Source organism: Mustela nivalis, assembly GCF_964662115.1.
Source record: "Mustela nivalis genome assembly, chromosome: 6".
Lineage (NCBI taxonomy): Eukaryota > Metazoa > Chordata > Mammalia > Carnivora > Mustelidae > Mustela > Mustela nivalis.
In genome coordinates, this window is record NC_139025.1 from 86,422,193 (window position 1) to 86,442,684 (window position 20,492).

Below are 20,492 nucleotides of genomic sequence, written 5' to 3' on the forward strand. Positions count from 1 at the left end.
GTTTTCTTTTCTCTTCACCTTTAGTGAGGGGCCATACAGGAGAATGTGAGGGTGTGGTCTAGGGGACAGGAAGGAGGAGGACACCCTCAATGAAGAAAGGAAAGAAGGAAGGGAGAAATAAAACCCAGAGGCTCCTTTTCACTCCCCCAACCTTGGGCTTTTCAAGTATCCTAAATCCTATTCCATTTCTTCTTCCCCCGACCCAAGCCCCCTCTTGCTCTTTATTCTTTTTCTTTTTTTAATTTTATTTATTTATTTGACAGAGAAAGAGAGAGCACAAATAGGGGGAGCAGCAGGCAGAGGGAGAGGAGAGGCAGGCTCTCAATTGAGCAGAGGGCTTGACACAGGGCTTCATCCAGGATCTTGGCAGCATGACCTGAGCCAAAAGGCAGACACATGACCCACTGAGCCACCCAGGTGCCACCCCCCGCACCCCTGCTCTTTAATAAATGCCCAAGAAAGTTGGAATCTAGGGCTCTTTTGAACATAGATGAATCTTATTATATTCTGTAAATATTGAAAGATTTGATATTAGCACCTGTATATAAATTTTGCCTATCACCACACCACGGTAGTGTAAGAGAAAAACACAGAGGAGATAATAGGCTTTTAAAAATTACCTGTTACCTTTTTGTCAGACTTTAATTGGATGAAACCTGCCCATAGTAAGGAAGGGAATTTTCTTTACTCAGTCTGCAGATTCAAATGTTAATCTCATCCAGAAATACCTTCATAGAAAAACCCAGAATAGTGTTGGGCCAAATATCTGCATAACCCCAGTGGCTTAGTCAAGTTGACACATAAAATTAACCATCATATTTATTTTCCCATGGTTACAATAAGGAAAATCCCTAAGCAAATCCTAGTTGGTATATGATTAAGAGAGTTAAAGGGAGAAAGCTATGAGAATCTGTTCTCTTCCACACTACTGTATTCTCTGCCTTCCTAGCACAAAGGTATTAACCTTTATTAAATAAGTGAATTACTGGCAAAAGAAGAGTAGCTCTTTTAAATGCTGTAGAGACTTAAGGAGGAAGACAGAAAGACCAACTAGGACCTCCCTGTGAGTCTTTAATCCCCAGAGAACCTTACTCCCTCTTTCTGTCCCAATTCTGCCTAAGAACCCTATCATCCTGTTTATTATTTCAAAAAGAGAATGGCCCCTGCATGCTAAAAAAAGGACTTAAAAACTTTGGGAACATGGGAGTTTTTAAACTGGGAAAAGGCCTTCTTCTTTTTTTTTAGATTTTATTTATTTACTTGAGAGAGAGACAGTGAGAGAGAGCATGAACGAGGAGAAGGTCAGAGGGAAAAGCAGACTCCCCATGGAGCTGGGAGCCCAATGCGGGACTCGATCCCGGGACTCCGGGATCATGACCTGAGCCGAAGGCAGTCGTCCAACCAACTGAGCCACCCAGGCGTCCCGGGAAAAGGCCTTCTTATATTATTCATTACAGGAGAAGAATGTTCCTTGTAATAGCATTTTCTAAGAGCCAGAGGCTGCTTATTTTCTACTCTATTTCCCATTGAGATAGGGAAACTGAAATCCCCATTAAAGACTGATTTTTTTGCTACCTCTACTCCTTTTTCAAGATCTTACTTATTTATTTGAGAGAGAGAGAGAAAGCAGGAGCATGGGGGAGAGGGACGAGTAAGCCTCTCACTGAGCAGGGAGCCCAACATGGGGCTCCAGCCCAGGACCCTGGGATTGTGACCTGAGTGGAAGGTAGACATGCAACTGACTGAGCCACCCAGGTCCCTCCTTTTTTTTTTTTTTTTTAAGACTTATTTATTTATTTAAGAGAGCGAGGTAGAGAGAGAGCATGGAGGTGGGGGATGGGGTGGAGTGAGGTAGGGGCAGACAGAGATGGGGAGAGAACCCCAAGCAGACTCACATGATGCTGTGATCGCAACCTGAGCTGAAACCAAGAATCAGATGTCTAACAGATGGTACCACCCAGGAGCCCCTTGCTGCCTCTGTTTTTGCTAGGACTTGCCTACCGCCTCACACAGACCTTAATGTATTTCCTCCTTGTAAAGGTCAAGGAGTTAATGATTACTTTGGAGACTTCTGGCACAATAGAAAGCATCTAAAGTGACTGGGTGAGGTCATTATGAAAGTTTTCCAAGACCCCTGACCCCTCGTAACTTGATGCCAAGACCCCTAGCTCCAGGGTATAAGTGACTTATGGAGGATCTGTGAGCCCTCATCCTTGTTTTGCCCAGGGCTTGGTATGGCTGGGAGGGCCCTGTTCTTAATTTAAAAAAAAAAAAAAAAAGACCCCAAGCAAAGACAAGGCTCTCTCTTTTCTCCCAGAGTCTCCCAGAAATTCTACCTGTATCTTCTCTCTCAGTATATATCTCCAATAAACTCTGCTCTCACTTCCTCTCGGCCTGTGTTTGATTTCTACCCTGCTTGAAGCCGAGGATCCTCCTGGCTCATTCTCTGGGAATCCCTCTAGGTCCTCAGACTCAGCCAGCCTGCATCATCATTACATTTTACTGTAGTTCCAGAAATTTGGGGGAAAAAATAAGCTAGCACATAAATGTAGGTTGGTAGTCCTACCACCTGCCTTCAGCTAAAATACACGAAATACCTATACATGATAAACAACAGGGACAGACTCCAATTAATTTTTTTTTTAAGATTTTATTTCTTTTGGGCACCTGGATGGCTCAGTTGTTAAGCGTATGCCTTCTACTCAGGGTCCTGGAATCGAGCTCCACATTGGGCTCCCTGCTTGGCAAGAAGCCTACTTCTCCCTCTCCCACTCTCCCTGCTTGTGTTCCCTCTTTCGCTATGTCTCTCTCTGTCACGTAAACAAAATCTTTAAAAAAGAAAAAAGATTTTATTTTTTTATTTGACTGAGAGAGCAAGAGCACAAGTAGGCAGAGCAGGGGAGCAGCCCCCAGGATCATGACCTGAGCCTAACGCAGACATTTAACAGACTGAGCCACCCTGATGCCCCTTAATGTTTTGTGTTTTTTTCACCTTTTCAGGTTTAATTCCAGGAAAATGATATATCGATATATCTAAAACTCCTTTTGATGGAGTTTTATTTTTCTTTTGGACAAAGGTAAAATAGGCATTATAGCAGATAATACTTTCCTTAAATGACTATAATATCTCTCATTCCACATGCTCTTTTTACAATATAATTAATACTTCACCCATTAAGAAGTATAGTCTATGTCCTTGACCCATGAATGTGGTGTTGGGTTGTTTTTTTTTTTTTTTTTGACTGCTTCAACAAATAGTTGAACTGATCCTATGTGATTTCTGAGATTAGGCCATGGAAGTCAATATAATGACTCCATTTGAAAGAGGACTTAAACTATCCTTCAACCTTTCTAAATAGGTTCTCCTTTCTAGCTTATTTCTTAACTCAAGCAAAAGACTCGATGGGCAGAGCATCCCCCGACAGAAACTGAAACTCAAGCAATAAGGACTGCCCTGAGCCAGCATGACCCTGTCTGTGGTTGATATTAAGATAATAATTGACTTGACCTTCACTGTTAACCTACACATCCCTAGAATTGGCCTCACTGAAATAAATTCCTCTCTTGGTTACCACCACTCATTTCTCTGCCTTAGGATTTGGTAAGTGGTGAGTGGCCGAAACTGGTTCATTTGGGAGCCCCGAAACCCTGTGCCCCAGTGACACCTTGTCCTCTTGGAGCTCCGCATGGAGGGGTGACCTAGAGGTATTCCCGGGCACTATCCCAGCTGGAGTCCCAACAGCTCGCATCAACCACCAAGATCTGTGAATGAACAAGCCTTATGATTCCAGACCCTGGCCTTGATTTTGAACTGCCCCAGCTTACATCACGTGGTACAGATAAACTGTGCCACTGAGCTGTGACCAAACTGCATATCTGTGAGCAAAATAAATGATTGTTGTTTTTTTAGGCTATTAAGTTTGCAATGACCAGACAAGTATAAATAACACTACCATAGACACTTAACATACATTTATTTCTTACATCTCTTATCACAATCTCTTACATCAATCTTAAATTCTCCTGTACTTGGTGAAAATGAGTAAGGGACAGGTGGGGCTAGGTAGGGAGAGGTAGATAGGGGGCTCCATGGTCAGGCTCACAGAAATCCCCAAAATGCAGAAGTGTAAGGCAACCAGAGATAATGGAACAAACCAGACCACCCTGTCCTAGGCATGTGTGTGTGTGTGTGTGTATATCTTTTTTTTTTTTTTTGATGGTAGTCACCTGTGACCAACAAAGAATAACCAGACCCTAAAAAAAGAAGTAGGCCAAAAAAAAAAAAAAAAAAAAAGAAGTAAGCCATTAAAGATGTTACTACCAGTCTTTACTCCAGCCAAGACATCACAAGACAGAAGCTCCCTGGTCAGTTCTTTTTATTTATTTTTTTTAAAAAAGACTTTATTGGACAGACAGAGATCACAAGTAGGCAGAGAGGCAGGCAGAGAGAGAGGAGGAAGCAGGCTCCCTGCTGAGCAGAGAGCCCCATGCGGGGCTTGATCCCAGGACCCTGGGATCATAACCTGAGCTGAAGGCAGAGGCTTTAACCCACTGAGCCACCCAGGTGCCCCTCCCTGGTCAGTTCTAAACAACAGACTACCAGCAACCCTGTCCAGACCCCCTCATTCCTGAGATCTTTTTTTTTTTCTGTATCCTTGCTTAATAAATTTATTTATTTATTTATTTGACAGAGAGAGAGAGAGAACACACACACAAATAGGAGGAGCAGGCTCTCTGCTGAGCAGGAAGCGCAATGTGGGGCTCCATCCCAGGACCCCGTGAAATGGATCATGACTTGAGCTGAAGGCAGATGCTCAACTGACTGAGCCACCCAGGTTTACCTGCTTCATAAGCTTCTATCGTTTTACTCACTCTCCTTTGTGACATCCATCTGAATCCATGAGACAAGAACCTAGCTCTCCCACTTCAAAAAGTTTGCACAGCACACAGCCATACTCAGGGCACCTGGGTGGCTCAGTCGGTTACGTGTCTACCTTTGGCTCAGGTCATGATCCTAGGGTCCTGGGATCAAGCCTGAACATGGGGCTCCTTGCTTAGCAGGGAGCCTTCTTCTCCCTCTGCCTACTGCTCCTCCTTCTTTTGCTCTCTCAAATGAATAAGTAGACTATTGCCAAAACAAAACAAAACAAACAAACAAACAAACAAAAACCTAAGAAATCATGCTACTCTCTTCCTATTCCTTGGTCTTATATTTTCCCAATGTAATCCACCCTCAAGTCTGGGAATCATGGTGACCTCAGCTCATCAGGTTACTTCTTTTTTTCTTTTTCTTTTCTTCTTTCTTTCTTTCATTCAGATTATTTATTTATTTATTAGAGAAAAAGAGAGAAAGAGAGAGAAGGAACAGAGGGAGAGGGACAACCAGACTCATCGCCGAGCACAGAAACTAATGCAGAACTTGATCTCAGGACTTTCAGAGCACAACCTGAGCCTAAATTGAGCCACACAGGCAGCCCTCAATTCAACCACCTGAGCCCATCCCTCAAGTCAATTCTTTTTTTTTTTTTAATATTTTTTAATTAAAAAAATTTTTTTTTAAAGATTTTATTTGTTTATTTGACAGAGAGAGATCACAAGTAGGCAGAGAGGCAGTCAGAGAGAGAGAGAGAGGAGGAATCAGACTCCCTGCTGAGCAGAGAGTCCGATGCAGGACTCAATCCCAGGACCCTGAGATCATGACCCGAGCCGAAGGCAGAGGCTTAACCCACTGAGCCACCCAGGCGCCCCCCTCAAGTCAATTCTTGATTCTACTAATTCTATACCCTAACAGTGTCATCACCTAGATCCTAAGACCTGATCTTCACTGCTCACCTGTTTTTAACCACCAACCTTTGTCCTGTAGTTTTCCTTAAGCTCTTAACTCAGGCAAAAGACCCTATACACATAGCATCCTGTGATGGAAACCGAAACTACCCCTCAAGCAATAATAACTGCCCTGACAAAGAGCGGGCCTAGACCACCCAGACCTGTTTGAGCTTAACCGCGACTCATTCCTGTGGAAATGGACCATGATGTGACCCACAGAGTGACCAATAGTTACCTTTATCATCATCATCATCATCATCTTCTTCTTTTTATTATTTACGCTTACCTCATTTTAATACTAAAATCTCCACCCAAGGAGCAGCACAAGCCTCATTTAAATAACATACAGTGTATGTATAGGTGTGTTTTCTTGAGGTGCATGTGAGATCTTATGCCCACTTCTACATGTAACACTAAGGCACCCTTATCTAAATATTTATCCTAACCCTAGATACAAGGAACCCATTCTTCCTTGCTTGGGAGCCATGGCTTTGGAAGTTATTCCCCATGATTTCCTTATTTGCAGCAAATAAAGTTTCCTTTGTGTGACAACTCACCTGGTATAGTTCCTGATGCAGGAAAGAACCTCAGGGTTCTTTCTTGAGACATTTTTGGTGTAAAAAGGTGGTTTTATTAAAGCACGGGGACGGGACCTATGGGCAGATCGAGCCATACTGGGCTCAAGAGAAGTGGACCATTATATACTTTCAAGTTGGGAGGGGGTTAGGGATAGCCTAAGTCTCTAAGGAATTTGGAAGCAAGGTTTCGGGGACCTTGAGGGGTCTAGCCAATTATTGGGAAAATGTCATTTATTACTGTGTAATAAAGCCTTAGTAATGAGAACTTTCAGATATATGTCACTGGTTCATATGCTTGGCGGGTGATTGCCAACATGTATCTTTGGGAGTTTGGGGATAAAGAAAAATTTTAAAGAAATTTTTATAAGTTAAAATAGACTTACAGGGGCGCCTGGGTGGCTCAGTGGGTTAAGCCGCTGCCTTCGGCTCAGGTCATGATCTCGGGGTCCTGGGATCGAGTCCCGCATCGGGCTCTCTGCTCAGCGGGGAGCCTGCTTCCCTCTCTCTCTCTCTCTGCCTGCCTCTCCATCTACTTGTGATTTCTCTCTGTCAAATAAATAAATAAAATCTTTAAAAAAAAAATAGACTTACAGGATTCTGGGGTGGGGGAAATTGGGCTAGGATTGTCTTTTGTCCTTAGCAAAGTCAAAATGTCATTCTGCCTGTTTTAAGGACTTGTCAGTGGGCTGTAGGTAGTCAGGAAATCTAATAATTTTTTTTCTGCCTTTGTTTCCCACATCAGTTCCTATCTGTGACTCACCAAGGAACTAACTCAGGTTAGTTTGGTTATAATACCAATCTAGGGGTTGTAGAGAATTTACTGGTATCTCTTTTAGAATAAAAAAATGAAAGATTTCTTGCTTTATTAAACCCTTTACATCTACAAAATTGACTATTTTCTGCATTTCTTTTTGGTTAAGATTTTTAAAATTTATTTGTTGGTCGGGGGGTGGGTGGGGAGAGTATACAAGCAGGGGGAGCTGCAGGCAGAAGGAGAAGCAGCCCCCTCCGGGAGCAAGGAGCCAGATATGTGACCTGAGCAGAAGGCAGATGCTTAACTGACTTAGCCAACCAGGCATCCCTGCTTCCTAAATCATTATTCCAGCTCTTCGTAGCAGTTTTAAATAAGCAGTGGCAGGTAAAGAGGTATTTTTACAACTGTTATTAAAAAACTCATTTACGCACATTCTTCCTCAATCTTTCCTAAAGGAATGTCCTGGGTGTTGGTGAATGACTACTACATTTTGTTTTGTAATGATTATAGTGCAAAGGGTTTGAAAAATATGTTTGGACACTAAGAACTAATTTTAAACACTGGAAATGGGTTTTTTAAAAAAATACACAATTGCTCAGTAATTCTGATGTGGGAAACAAAGGGAGAAGGAAATCTAGCTAAAATTAAATGCCCTTATAACCGTAGCCCATTAACAAATAGATGAGGAAGGCAGAATATGATGTTCCTCCAGGAACCTCCCAACTGTCTTAAAACCCTGGAATAGGGAAAATAACTTTGGTTTGACAGTAGCAAGGCCTTGGGTATCCTGTGAGTCTTCTTTAGTGTAAAGAAAATCCTTTTGGAACTTCCTTTAACCTTTACTTCTTCCAACCTCAAAGTACATAATCAATTGCTCCTCATAGTCCTGGGGCAGCAGCCCAAGGTCCTGTCCCTGTGCTTTAACAAAACCATTTTACACAGAAGCCAACTTAAGAATTCTTTCTTGGCAGTGGGCTCTGGACCCCAAGAACACCAACATTACAAAACAACATCATTTTGCCTCTCCTCTTTTGATGGGCTCTGAAATGTTTAACTTCTTACACGGAGATTATGTGCAGATACTGTGCGAACCCAAAAATACACATGGCATGGAGGGATTTTTTTGCTCCTTATAGACTAAATGTCTTATACAGTGTAAGTGAAATAGTCATATTGTAGCAGGATCAGCCTTGAGACCACCAAGAATTTTGATTTTGGTAAAAAAAAAATTTTTTTTTTTTTAAGTAATCTCCACACCCACCATGGGGCTGTAACTCATAAGCCTAAGACCAAAAGTCCCATGCTTTACTAACTGGGCCAGCTAGGTGCCCCAAGAAATTCTGTAATTCAGTTCTTGAGAGTTATTATTCAGGGACCTAATGTGATCAGTTAGTATGTTCAAGTCCTCTACCAACTCATTCACTAATGAAAAAGAAACCCGTTTCCACAGCCTCAAACCAGCAGCACAACTTTGTCTTTTCTTGTCTCGTTTCTCCTTTTCTTCGGATCCTTTCTCTGGATGTACTACATGTTCCTTTTACTACTCAGCTACTATCCCAGCTTCCCAACTTTCTGCATCCGCAGGCAGAAAGTTGCTCCCTCCCGAAGCATTCATTCTTCGGATGCACCACGCTTGGGCTATACTGTATGCCTTTTTGAAATGAGCCTCAGTATAAAGGTCCAGGGAACCGTGCACCGGATTCCTAAATTTTATCTTTCACCTTCAGATATACCCAAGGCGTCACTGAAGGGCCCAAACCTGGGATACCTGCTCAGGCGACAGCGTAGAGTAATTATAAGCCGCTCAGCAGCCTCTCCGAAGTGATAAGGGTCAGTAACCACATGAGTAAATAAAGCGAAGCGGGGGAAGCGTCTTGATCGCAACCATGACAGCTAAGTCAGGACCCCTTGCACCTCCCACGCTTCCCACGCTCCAGCCTTGCCAGTCACGCCTAGAAGGGCCAATATGGCGCCATCCCCGGGGCCTCAGAGGCGTGGGGGGCGGAGCCGTGTGCGTCACGTGACCTCCGCCCCCGCCCCCTCCGCGGGCAGAGCTCCCTTCCCCTGCTCCCGGGGCGCGCCGGTATTCGGGAGGTACGCACACGGTGCCCTGCCCCTTTAGGGGCTCGTCCGTTGTCCCCGCGCGTACGCTAGCGTCTCTCCCCGCAGCAAAGGCCGGAGCAGGGCCAGGAAAGGGGGTGCTAGGCGGCGCAGAGGCAAAGGGGCTGCAGAACGGTGTCACTGCCGCTGACACCCAAGCGGGAGGTCGGAGCCCCGCGCTAGGTGCTGGGCGGGAGGATACCGCGCTGGCGTCCTAGGGGACCGCTTGGCGCTGAGGGGCGAGGCTGTTGCGGAGGTTCAGGGCGTTCCGGCCAGACCGTAGGTGCCGTCGGGGACTCGGGGGTCTCCTCGGAGCTCTGGTCACTTGCCTTGGGCGTTTCACAGGTTTCCCATCGCCATCCAGCCGCTCAAATCCAGTAGGATTGAAAAACGGCCTCAGCCTAATGTTCTCTTCCTTCTGAGGAGCCCGTCAGCGGGAGGGGACTCGAAAGGGGTGGCCCGGCCCTCGGGGGGTGAAAGGAGCAGAGGTTGAAGAGTGCAGCGGGAGCGGGGGGCGCCCTCCTTGACTATCAGATGCCTCCAGTGTTTCCATCTCTGCGGAGTGGGCTTGGCGGCGCTGACAACCCGGCAGGAGGGACGGACGCGGCTCCGCCGGCTCTGACCGTGCCGCCTCCATGTGGCTGCTGAAGGGGACCCAGGAGGGAACCGGCTTGGGGCGCAGCCTCGCCCTCTTCCCTCCCCGCCTCCCAGGCGACGGGGCTGGCGATGTGGAGACGTGAGGAGACCCGCGGCTGCCCCGGGTTCTCCAGGACTCCGCGAGGCGCCCGCGGGTTCCACCGCACCCGGGGCGGGGGAGACCCAGGCGGGGCTCTGTGGTGGGCGGACGGGCGGGCGACGAGCAGAGCCGGAACCCCTTCCTCGCCATGGGGCACAACGGCAGCTGGTTCTCCCGGAACGGCAGCGAGCCGCGCAACGCATCGGGCGCGGAGCCTGGGGGCGCCAACCGCAGCGCGCTCGGGGAGTTCGGCGAGGCTCAGCTCTACCGCCAGTTCACCACCACCGTGCAGGTCGTCATCTTCATAGGCTCGCTGCTCGGTAAGCCGCTCGCGGGGGCGCCTCCCGGGTGGGCTTCCCCGAGCACACAAGCTCGGAGAGGGCACGGGATCGGGGGCCGCCGGAGCCGTGGTGGGTTTCGGGGTGCCTGGCAAAGTGGAGATGGTGGGTTTAAGAATGCGGGGGTAACGGTGGGGAAGTTAAGCAGGGACGGTCCACTCCAGCCCCCGAGCTGAAAGCAGAAGAGTTCTGGAAGGGTTTTCTCCGGTTCGAGGACCGTGCGTGGTATAGGCGGAGGTCCGCCTCTGGGGCAGCCCTGGCGGGACCTTTGGTGATGCGCATAACCCTGCCCAACAAGCATTCCTCACCTCTGGGTGCCAGGTCGGAGCGCTGGTCCGAGCTCCTGTTTACAAATATCGAGGAACAAAGATTGTTTTGTTACTGATGATTGATGTGTTTTGCACTCCCATCTATTCCCTATATAAAAAATTATTTTGAAAGAGCCTTGTTTTGCGCGTGTTTTATGAGCTTGCTGCTTTGGAACACCGACCTGCTTGCTGGTAAACAATCATGTGGAGAATTAAACTCTGTTGCCTTCTGATCTTTTTAGAAACCCCAAACAGACAAATCCCAGCATATTTCTCTACCTTTGTTTCGTCTGAAGTACAAAATATACAGATTTAGGTATATTTGTTCAACGAACTGAAATGAGTGGTTAGTTAATAAAAATGTTTGTCCACTAGCATGAGAATTACCTGTACTTAAATGATAAATGATCACAGTGTTCGTTTCAGTGGAGGTTAGTTGAACATGTATATTACTTGTCAATATGTGACTTCCCTTCAGATGTAAATTTTCTGACGTGGCATTTAAATGGATGTAAAAAGATGTGTGACATTGTGGTCAAGAGCAGTCTTAAAGTGCCAAAGTAGGAATAGGTTTTTTTTGCAGACACGTGAATTTCCATGGAAATCAAGATAAGTGATCTCAAAAAGACTGGAAATTTTTTAAATGTTTGGAATTTCCCTTCGTAATTTTTCTAGTTGTAATCATCCTGTCCCACTGTTTCATATTGATTTTCCACTTATTGTCATGAGGGCATGTTCAGGAGTAGATATCAGTGTGGCTATGTCTAAGTGTGTGTGTGTATTTGTGTGTGTGTGAGAGAGAGAAAATGTGTTTTTATGAGAATAAGTGCACATTAACAAAGCAAATGCTTGTGTATCAAATATTTTCAGTATTCATTTAACAAACAGCAAACGCTGAACACCTAGGTACCATGCACAATGAGTTGTAGATTATTGGGATTTAAATGCGAGTGTTGTCACATTTAGTTGAAGTGTGGATTATTGGGGAGAGTTGAAGTGACTGCACTTTTATTTCTGCAGGGTTTTTACTAAATATATATATACATATGTCTGTGTATACACACACACACACACACACACACACACACACATTTGTTTTGTTTTCCCCTTTGGGAACTCTAACCATGAAGAAAGATGATGTTGGGAGAAATTTTCCTGCAGTTTGACTCCATGATTTTGAGTACTATTGAAATAGAAAACAGAAAGTATGTAATGGTATAGCAAATAGTGCACACTTAATGTTAGTTTTGGTTCCGGTGTACCGTCTATTTTCGTAAATTGCATTTGATTCAAGAATTGCTAGGTAGGGATGTCCAGGTGGGTCAGTTGATTAAGATCTGACACTTGATCCCAACTCAGGTCTTGGTATCAGGGTGATGAGTTAAAGCCCCGTGTTGGTGGGCATAGAGCCTTATTTTTAAAATTTTAATTAAAAACATTTTTTTAAGAGATTTTATTTATTTATTTGAGTGAGAGGGATCACGAGCTGGGGGAAGGGTAGAGGGAGAAACAGGACTCACCACTGAGCTGGGAACCTGATGAAGTTGATCCCAGAACCCTGGGATCATGCATGACCTGAGCCAAAGGCAGACACGCTTAAAGGACTGAGCCATCCAGGCACTCAGGTATAGAGCCTTCTTTTAAAAAAAAGAAAGAAAATAAAAAGGGGTTTCTAGGTAAATCTGCCCTTATTTCAACTCTTTTTCCTCACAGTAGTTTAATTGACAGGAAATAACTGTTCTTGCGGGTTTTTCCCAGGAGGAGACTGATTTTCCTCCATTGTTAGTTACGCCTGGCTTGGCTAAGGAGGACATATTTTCTCCCTTCCACATTACTTGGCCCTCTTAAGCGAGAATCCATTTGCTCCTTTTTCTTTTCAGGAAAAGTACAAATACAGTTAAATTTCTTGAAATCAAAAGTCAGAGAACTTGGGCAAAAGGAAAGACAACATGGGGTGCCGCCTGGGTGGCTGTCAGTTAAGTGTCTGATTCCTTATTTCTGCCCAGGTCATGACCAGGGTCCTGGGATGGAGCTCCACCTTGAGCTCTGCACTCAGTGGGAGTCTGCTTGTCCCTCTGCACTTCTCAAATAAATAAATAAATAAAATCTTCAAAAGGAAAGGCATTTCAGGTTTCCTTAAAATATTAGCTGAATCATAACCTTGCCTTGTGTAATTATTTACTGATATTCTTGATTCATTGTTTTTGAGGATTTGACCTGTATAAACAACTGTGTAGTTGAATCCTCCTGGTGATTCTGAGCCGAGGCTCAGAGCTTAAGTGGAAAAGCCATGTACAGTCAGTTGCAAGGCAAGTAAACTTGGGAAGTATAGTTTCATGAACGGCCCCTCCCTCCTCCAAGAGAAAGCTCACAGATTAGGAATAAAAGAAAAATGTTTATTATGGAAGAATCCTTGAGGCTGAAAAGTAAATGGAGGATGGAATAGTATCTAGAACAGCATGTAATGCTGATTCAATCTGCTTGTTAATCGTATCTGCAAACATAGACAAATGAGTTTTTCTTCTTTTTTTTCCTTTAAACAAACTCAAACATACTTCCTAGATTGCCTGACTAGATTTTTTTTTTTCATTAGAATTTTCAAAGGCCAACTGTTATGTGAAAATAATTCCTTTGTACTATTGTTGTTTTACAGTCTTTTTGGGAAACTTTTAGAGCCCTGTATGAGGAAAAAACCCAACTTGGATTGACTATAATATTCCAGCCACAAGGAACATTAATTGCTTTCAGAATGAACTCCTGAATTATATATAATACTCTTCAAATAACGCCTTTTGAGGCTTTGTGTAAACTAGTGTTTCTCAGCCTTTTTTTTTTTAAATTTTTAAAAAGATTTTATTTATTTATTTGAGAGAGAGTGCACAGAGGGAGAGTGAGTGGAAAAAGCAGGTTTCCTGCTCAGTAGGGAGCCCAGTATGGGGGCTCAATCCTAAGACCCCAGTACCATAACCCAGACTGAAGGCAGACACTACTGAGTCAGGCACGCAGGCACCCCCTCAACCTTCTTTATTTAATATCTTGGGATATCTGAAGATATGCTCTAGATCTTGAAAGAGTAAAATAATTTTTATATATATATATATATGTATATATATATTTTTAAAGATTTTATTTATTTGACAGAGAGAGAGAGAGAGAGAGAGAGAGAGAGAGCACAAATGGGGGCAGAGGGAGAAGGAGAAGCAGGGTTCCTGCAGAGCAGAGAGCCCGATGTGGGTCTCTGTCCCAGGACCCTGGGATCATGACCTAGGCTGAAGGCACACGTTTAACCAACTGAGCCACCCAGGTGCCCTGATGGGGTCAAGATAATTTACAGATTCCCCTTTAGTAAGTATATGGCACACAACACTCTCAAGAGTGAACAGTGTAAAATTAAAAATGCAGTAAGATTTGAAATCATCATTTACAATAAGTGCTTTGGATCTAACTCCTCGGAGTTGATCTTCTCTCCCTTTTTGCCACTCCTTTGGGATTCACATTGCAAGTGTTTGGAAAGATGGGCCCCCTCTGGTGCTTTCATGTGACAAAGGTCAGTAGTGGCTGTTACAAAGCTTGTTACCTCTAGTCTCCCCCACTGCATAAATTGCCCGTCATTGTGCTTGTTATCATTGGAGGAATTTAGGAGGTTTTTGTAAAGGAACTTGCTCTTATTTAAAGAAAATGAGTGTTGTCGACAATAGCCAACAAATGATGTATCTTTCCTCATCAGTGATCTATAGTATGAAATTGATGACCCTAAGTAAAGGTCCATCTTGTCTGTGGCCTGATTCCTCTAGGAGTGGTTATTGAAGTATTCATTTCAAAGGATATAGGGGGAACTGTCTTACTGAATTGATCTGACAGATAATATGGATAAACACTGTTTTTGCTCATGATTTTTTTTTTAAGATTTTATATATTTGTGAGAGAGAGGGAGAGCAGGTGGGAGAGGGAGAAGCAGGCTCCCTGCTGTGCTGGAAGACTGCCTCAGGGCTTGGGGCTGGATCCCAGGATCCTGTGATCACGACCTGAGCCAAAGGCAGACGATTAACAGACTGAGCTACCCAGGCATACCAAGTTGTAAGCATTCTGTATATATTCTGAACACTAGATTCTTGTTGATACCTGATTGGCAAAAATGTTGTCCCATTCTCTGGATTGTCTTTTCATTTTATTGCTGGTATCCTTTTTAAAACCACAGAGGTTTTAAATTTTGATGTTGATTTATCTAACATTCTTTGATGTTGCTTATGCTTTTTTGTCCTATCTAAGAAACCAATGCCTAATTCAAGATGATGAATATATATATTCTTATGTTTTCTTCTAAGAAATTACTAGTTTTAACTCAGCAGTTAGGTCTTTGATCCATGTATGTTAATATTTGTACATAGTATGAACTCGGAGCCTAAATTGATTATTATTATTTTTTTTTTTTTAAAGATTTTATTTATTTATTTGACAGAGAGAGATCACAAGCAGGCAGAGAGGCAGGCAGAGAGAGAGAGAAGGAAGCAGGCTCCCTGCTGAGCAGAGAGCCCGATGCGGGGCTCGATCCCAGGACCCTGCGATCATGACCTGAGCCGAAGGCAGCGGCTTAACCCACTGAGCCACCCAGGCGCCCCCTAAATTGATTATTTGTGGATTTGTGGATAGCAGGTGTCTCAGCATCATTTGTTGAAAATACTTTTCTTTCCCCCATTGAATTATCTTGGCACTCTTGTTGGTCCTGGTGAAACTTTGGACACCACTGCTCCATTGAAGGATTTTCATAAACCTTTGACAAGGACTAAATAAAAGGAAAATGAATCTTTTTCTCCACTGGTGCTTATACTTTATGTGCTTTAAAAACAATCTGGAAACAGAGGCATGGAGATCAATGACCTGTCTAATGTATTAAGAGACTTACTTGTAATATAATCAGGCAATTGCTCTTTTCTGGGCTTCTTAGATTTTTCCACCTAGACTGGCAGTTAGGTCCCTATTCATGTGTTCTGATATGGCTTTGTCTCTGTTAAGGCTTAGTCATTGGTAATTTCTGGGGTGTTAATTATCTGGCTTTATTGTAATTCTGCTACATTAATGTTGTTTCTAACAGGAATTGCTCATCTAAAAAAACTACCTCTAGAAATATTTAAAACAATTTCACCTTACAAATGTTCCAATAGCTGTGAGCCCACTGGGACAAGAAGACAGATTGAAAGTTAAGTCCATCTTTTTTTTTTTTTTTGAATTATTAAAAACGATTTTAAAAAATATTTACTTATTTGACAGAGAGCACAGGCAGGGGGAATGGCAGGCAGAGGGAGAGGGAGAAGCAGGGGACTCCATCCCAAGACTGTGGGATCATGACCTGAGCAGAAGGGAGATGCTTAACCTGCCAGGCCACCCAGGCATCCCTTTAATTAATTAATTAATTAATTAATTTTTCCCCTTTAATTTATTTTAATTAATTTTTTAAAAAGATTTTATTTATTCATTTGACAGATCACAAGTAGGCAGAGAGAGAGAGAGAGAGAGGGAGGAGGAAGCCGACTTCCTGCTGAGCAGAGAGCCTGACGAGGGCCTTGATCCCAGGACCCTGGGATCATAACCTGAGCTGAAGGCAGAGACTTTAACCCACTTAGCCACCCAGGTGCCCCTATTTTTTTTTTTTTAAAGATTTTATTTATTTATTTGACAGAGAAAGATCGCAAGTAGGCAGAGAGGCAGGCAGAGAGAGAGAGAGAGGAGCAAGCAGGCTCACCACTAAGGAGAGAGTCCAATGGGGGCTCGATCCCAGGACCCTGGGATCATGACCTGAGCCGAAGGCAGAGGCTTTAACCCTCTGAGCCACCCAGGCGCCCCCAGGTGCCCCCAGGTGCCCATATTTTAATTTTTTAGTAATCACTGTACCCAGCGTGGGGCTTGAATTCTTGATCCAAAGATACAGAGTCATGCTCTAGTGACTGAGCCAGCCAGGTACTTCTTTTTTGTTTTTCCTTTTACCTGGTCCTCTTTTATTCTGGACCTTAATCTTCAGTATAGTTCTACTGAAATACAGAATTCTGAGCAGAGAGCCCAATGCAGGATTCGATCCCAGGACCCCGAGATCATGACCTGAGCCGAAGGCAGTGGCTTAACCCACTGAGCCACCCAGGCGCCCTTCATCAGGGCTTTTAGTTGGAAACAACAGAGCCTGTTGTTAAAAGAAGATACAGTTACAGAAGCATTCAGTAAAGAAAAACATTTTACTTGGAAAGATGTATGGCAAGGGAGTTAAGGTTTTAGAAGGACTGGTTTGCCAATTGAACCTTACACCATCACAAGACTACCTTATTTACAGTTACACCGTGTTCATTGTGAGGGAAAACAAGAGTTGTCCATTTGATTGTTAAAACCTCAAAGATTGTGTGATGCCTTCAAATATCAGCTTTGCAAAAACCCATAAAGTTGCTAGTCAATACGATTGTTTTTATGAAGAGTCATAGGAAGGTCTCAAAATTTCATTTATTTTGTGGACCAGAACTAGACAGTGGATCCTGAGTCTTTTTTTTTTTTCTTTTAAGATTTTTTATTCATTTGAGAGAGCGGGAGTGAGCTTGAGAGAGAGCACGAGCAGAGGGAGAGGAGACTCCTGGCTGAACAGGGAGCCAGATGCAGGACTCGATCCCAGAAAGCTGGGATCATGACCTGAGCCAAAGGCAGATGCTTAACCAACTGAGCCACTCAGGTGCCTAGATCCTGAGTCTTTTACTATTTTTATTTTCGGGGAGGGAATGGGAGCAAGTGTTTGCTTTCTCATGGTGGGACATAAAGGGCACATTTTTGCATAATGCAGCCGGGTAAGGTGTTTTACTTCTGTACCAAACTAGCCAGTTTATGAAGAGGGAAATTTGTTACAAGTTATTAGATTACTTTCAAAATTTATGGGAGAGTCTGGGAACCAGGGACACTAAAGAAATATGCATAGTCATACCACTGGTTCAAGTAGAAATCATGAAGCTGTTGTTACACATTACCAGTGATGGGAGGGACTAGACTCTAGAAACCTAGGGCACAGCTGGCTCAGATCTAGAACCAAAGTCCCGCTCTTCTTCTTCCTTGGGTTTATTTATTTATTTATTTTTTTGTATTTACGAGAACCCCATGACTGCACCCAGCCACCACCTTATATAAATCATGTCTGGTTTTCTTGGGAACATCTTCTGGACGGAATATAGATCATAAGCCTGCATCACAATTGCGGGACTGTCTGAAAAACAGTGTTTTTAACTTTCCAGCCTTTATAGCAGAGCGTAGCAGTTGGTTGAAAGATTAAGGATTGACCAGTGAATCAAACTAGTATCTGCTGCTGTATACTTCATGTGGTTCCTTAGGTGACTGTCCTTTACAGTGCTCCACAGGGCTCCACTTCCACCCTGGGAGAAAGAGGTGGGATCCAGGCCTTGCTCGTCCCAGGATCCTATTTCCTTGTCCTCAGGGATTAGTTCAGGGATGGTTGTGGGATCCAAGCTTCGTCATATAGTACTTGACATAGAGATGCTGGTAGAAAAGCCTTCTTTTTCCAAAGGGGCTACTAAGCAGGGATAAAGGAAGATAGGAGCCGTCTGCTTAGGAGGGAGTGAGGGCAGAGAGACAAGCAGGGCTGAGGGTGAGAGACGAGAAGGGCGGGGTGCAAGCAAGAGAGAAACCATCCTGATGATACTGTGTGAGTCCCTAGAAGTGCTGAGCCTGTATTTTCTAATTACAACAACACCCCCCAAAAAAAACCCCAATTCTCTTTTTGCTTGAACTTGTATGACTTAGGTTCCTGTCACACACAACAAAAATATCCTGATCTACATAGTATTTTTCTCACCATGCATAGCCATCGTTTGAGTAAACAAAACAAATTCAGAAGCATAGTGACTTGCTCATTAGCACCTTCACAGTCAGGTAGGACCTGATGCAAAGGAAGTCTGATGCCCAGAAAAGAGAAGTGACTGAAACCCAGAGGCCCGGGAATCAAGCGGGACCCTAAGTGTGGTTAGTGCAAGAGGTCTGCAGTGGAAGGCTGTATTCAGGCCCAGGACTGGAAAGGAGGCTGAAAGCCATGGCGTGTTGGAGGCCTGTGCCTGTGCAGAGGCAGAAGCTCAGAGATTTTATTGGACCAGGAGGAACTCTGGCAGCTATCCCACATGCATTTAGCCCCCAGTTCTTTTTCTCTCTCAGTGAAACATCTTTTTTAGGGGCGCCTGGGTGGCTCAGTCAGTTAAGCGTCTGGCCTTTGGCTCAGGTCATGACCCCAGAGCCCTGGGATAGAGCCCCATATCAGGCTCCTTCCTCAGGGGGGAGCCTGCTTCTTCCTCTCCCTCTGCTTGTGCGCTCTCTCTGTCTGTCAATAAAAATCCTTAAAATGAAACAAAAGCATCTTTAATTTAAAGAATCAACAGTTCCTTGGCACGTAGTTATTGATCACTCGCTAGTACAAAAACTTGGTAGCGAGAAAAACCATTGCTGTGTTAGAAGAGGGAAATGTCGCCAAGGTTAGATATAGCTGCCCAGGAGATGGTAGGAGGCTCAAGTCATTGGGTCATAAACTGGATTCTGCTTTCCTGAATTTCTAAGGGTTTCTGGGGGGCCAGTGGGCAAGGCTGTGGGTGGGTCCTGGGAAACGACCCTCACCAGTCACTTGCAAGGTATGGGCAAAGTCCTGGACGTGTGGCAGATCATGGTTGAGGGGATGGACTGCTCTCTGTTTCCTGCTTCACATTCACTGTGGCCAGTGTCTGGCTCTCAGGACTGTCAAAGCAGACTGGGGGTGAAATGTGTGCGTGCAGCTGATCCAAGCCCAGGTTGTGGAGGGGAGAGTGGGAGTTTTCCTAACACAGAGACCAGGCATCCAGGTGTAAGGAAGAACCTGGGCCAGACTTAGATGGGCCTTGTTGAGCTCAACAGAGAATATAAAGGCAGAAGGGATGGAGCAGGTGGCAAAAGATGGAGAGGAGCAAAGCAGAGATAACTCACATGGCTTCCAGACCATCTTTCAGTTTCTCTATCGTGTCTGTTTTAATACCATGGGAGGCCATTGTCTTTGCTGTTTTTTCTGACCCAGAATGTTCTTCCCTAGGTTTGTTCTGTGGCTGGCTTGTGTGCATACTTAAATTGTAGTCCAAATGTCACCTCTAAGCTTCCCTAAAGGAGTCTCCCCTCCACTTTTATCACATCATTCTGTTTATTTTTCTGTGCAAGTTATAACCCCAGGGAGTAGTTTATCTGTTTGGTGTCCTGTCCCTCTCCGTTAGGGTGCAGGGCCATGAGGACAGAGACTGTCACATTTGCAGTGGTGCCCCCAGCATCTAGAACAGTGCCTGGTGCGGAGTTGGTGCTCAGGAAATATTGATTAGTTAATTGAATGAAATGCTTAGGGACAATTAAACAGAACAAATAATTAAATAGGCACTATCTTGATTGGCATGAAGGTTAAGAGCTTTCTGGAAAGGAGCATGAATTTTATCCACAGCCAGGACTCAGACACACATAGTCATTTCCAGGAGTCTGGAGGGCCCTCAGAAAAGCTAGATATTTGGAGGGACAGCTGGTCTCTTGACAGCAAATCCACAAGGACAGGAGTTACAGCCTGATTTAAGAGTGAGTCTATGAAGTGAGACAGGCAGCATTTTGAACCAGACAGCATGATGTGTATATGTGGGGGGTGTCACTCTAGCTTTTGAAAGCTTTTGGATCCTAGACAAAGTCAGAATTACCGCTTGAAGCAGCTGGGGCATGACCCTGCCAGTGGGAGAGTGACTGAGGGCAGTGTTATCTTCAAGGAGCTACAGGTGGCATTTGGCTGCTTGTACAGAGACAGATGGCTCCTATGTTGTGAGATCAGAG

At 44.3% G+C, this 20,492-nt stretch overlaps 1 protein-coding gene across 2 annotated transcripts in view; it reads left to right on the forward strand.

The window, feature by feature from the left end:
• The first annotated feature begins 10,004 nt into the window (after positions 1-10,004).
• GPR176 (G protein-coupled receptor 176) overlaps positions 10,005-20,492 on the forward strand; it is a 130,628-nt gene continuing 120,140 nt past the window's right edge. Inside the window, exon 1 of one of the 2 annotated variants that reach the window (XM_082735582.1) lies at positions 10,005-10,314. In XM_082735582.1, coding sequence (XP_082591708.1) covers positions 10,143-10,314 — 172 coding nt within the window. In that variant the 5' untranslated portion in view covers positions 10,005-10,142. The remainder of the gene's footprint in view (positions 10,315-20,492) is intronic. The other variant, XM_082735583.1, reaches the window with a different exon arrangement.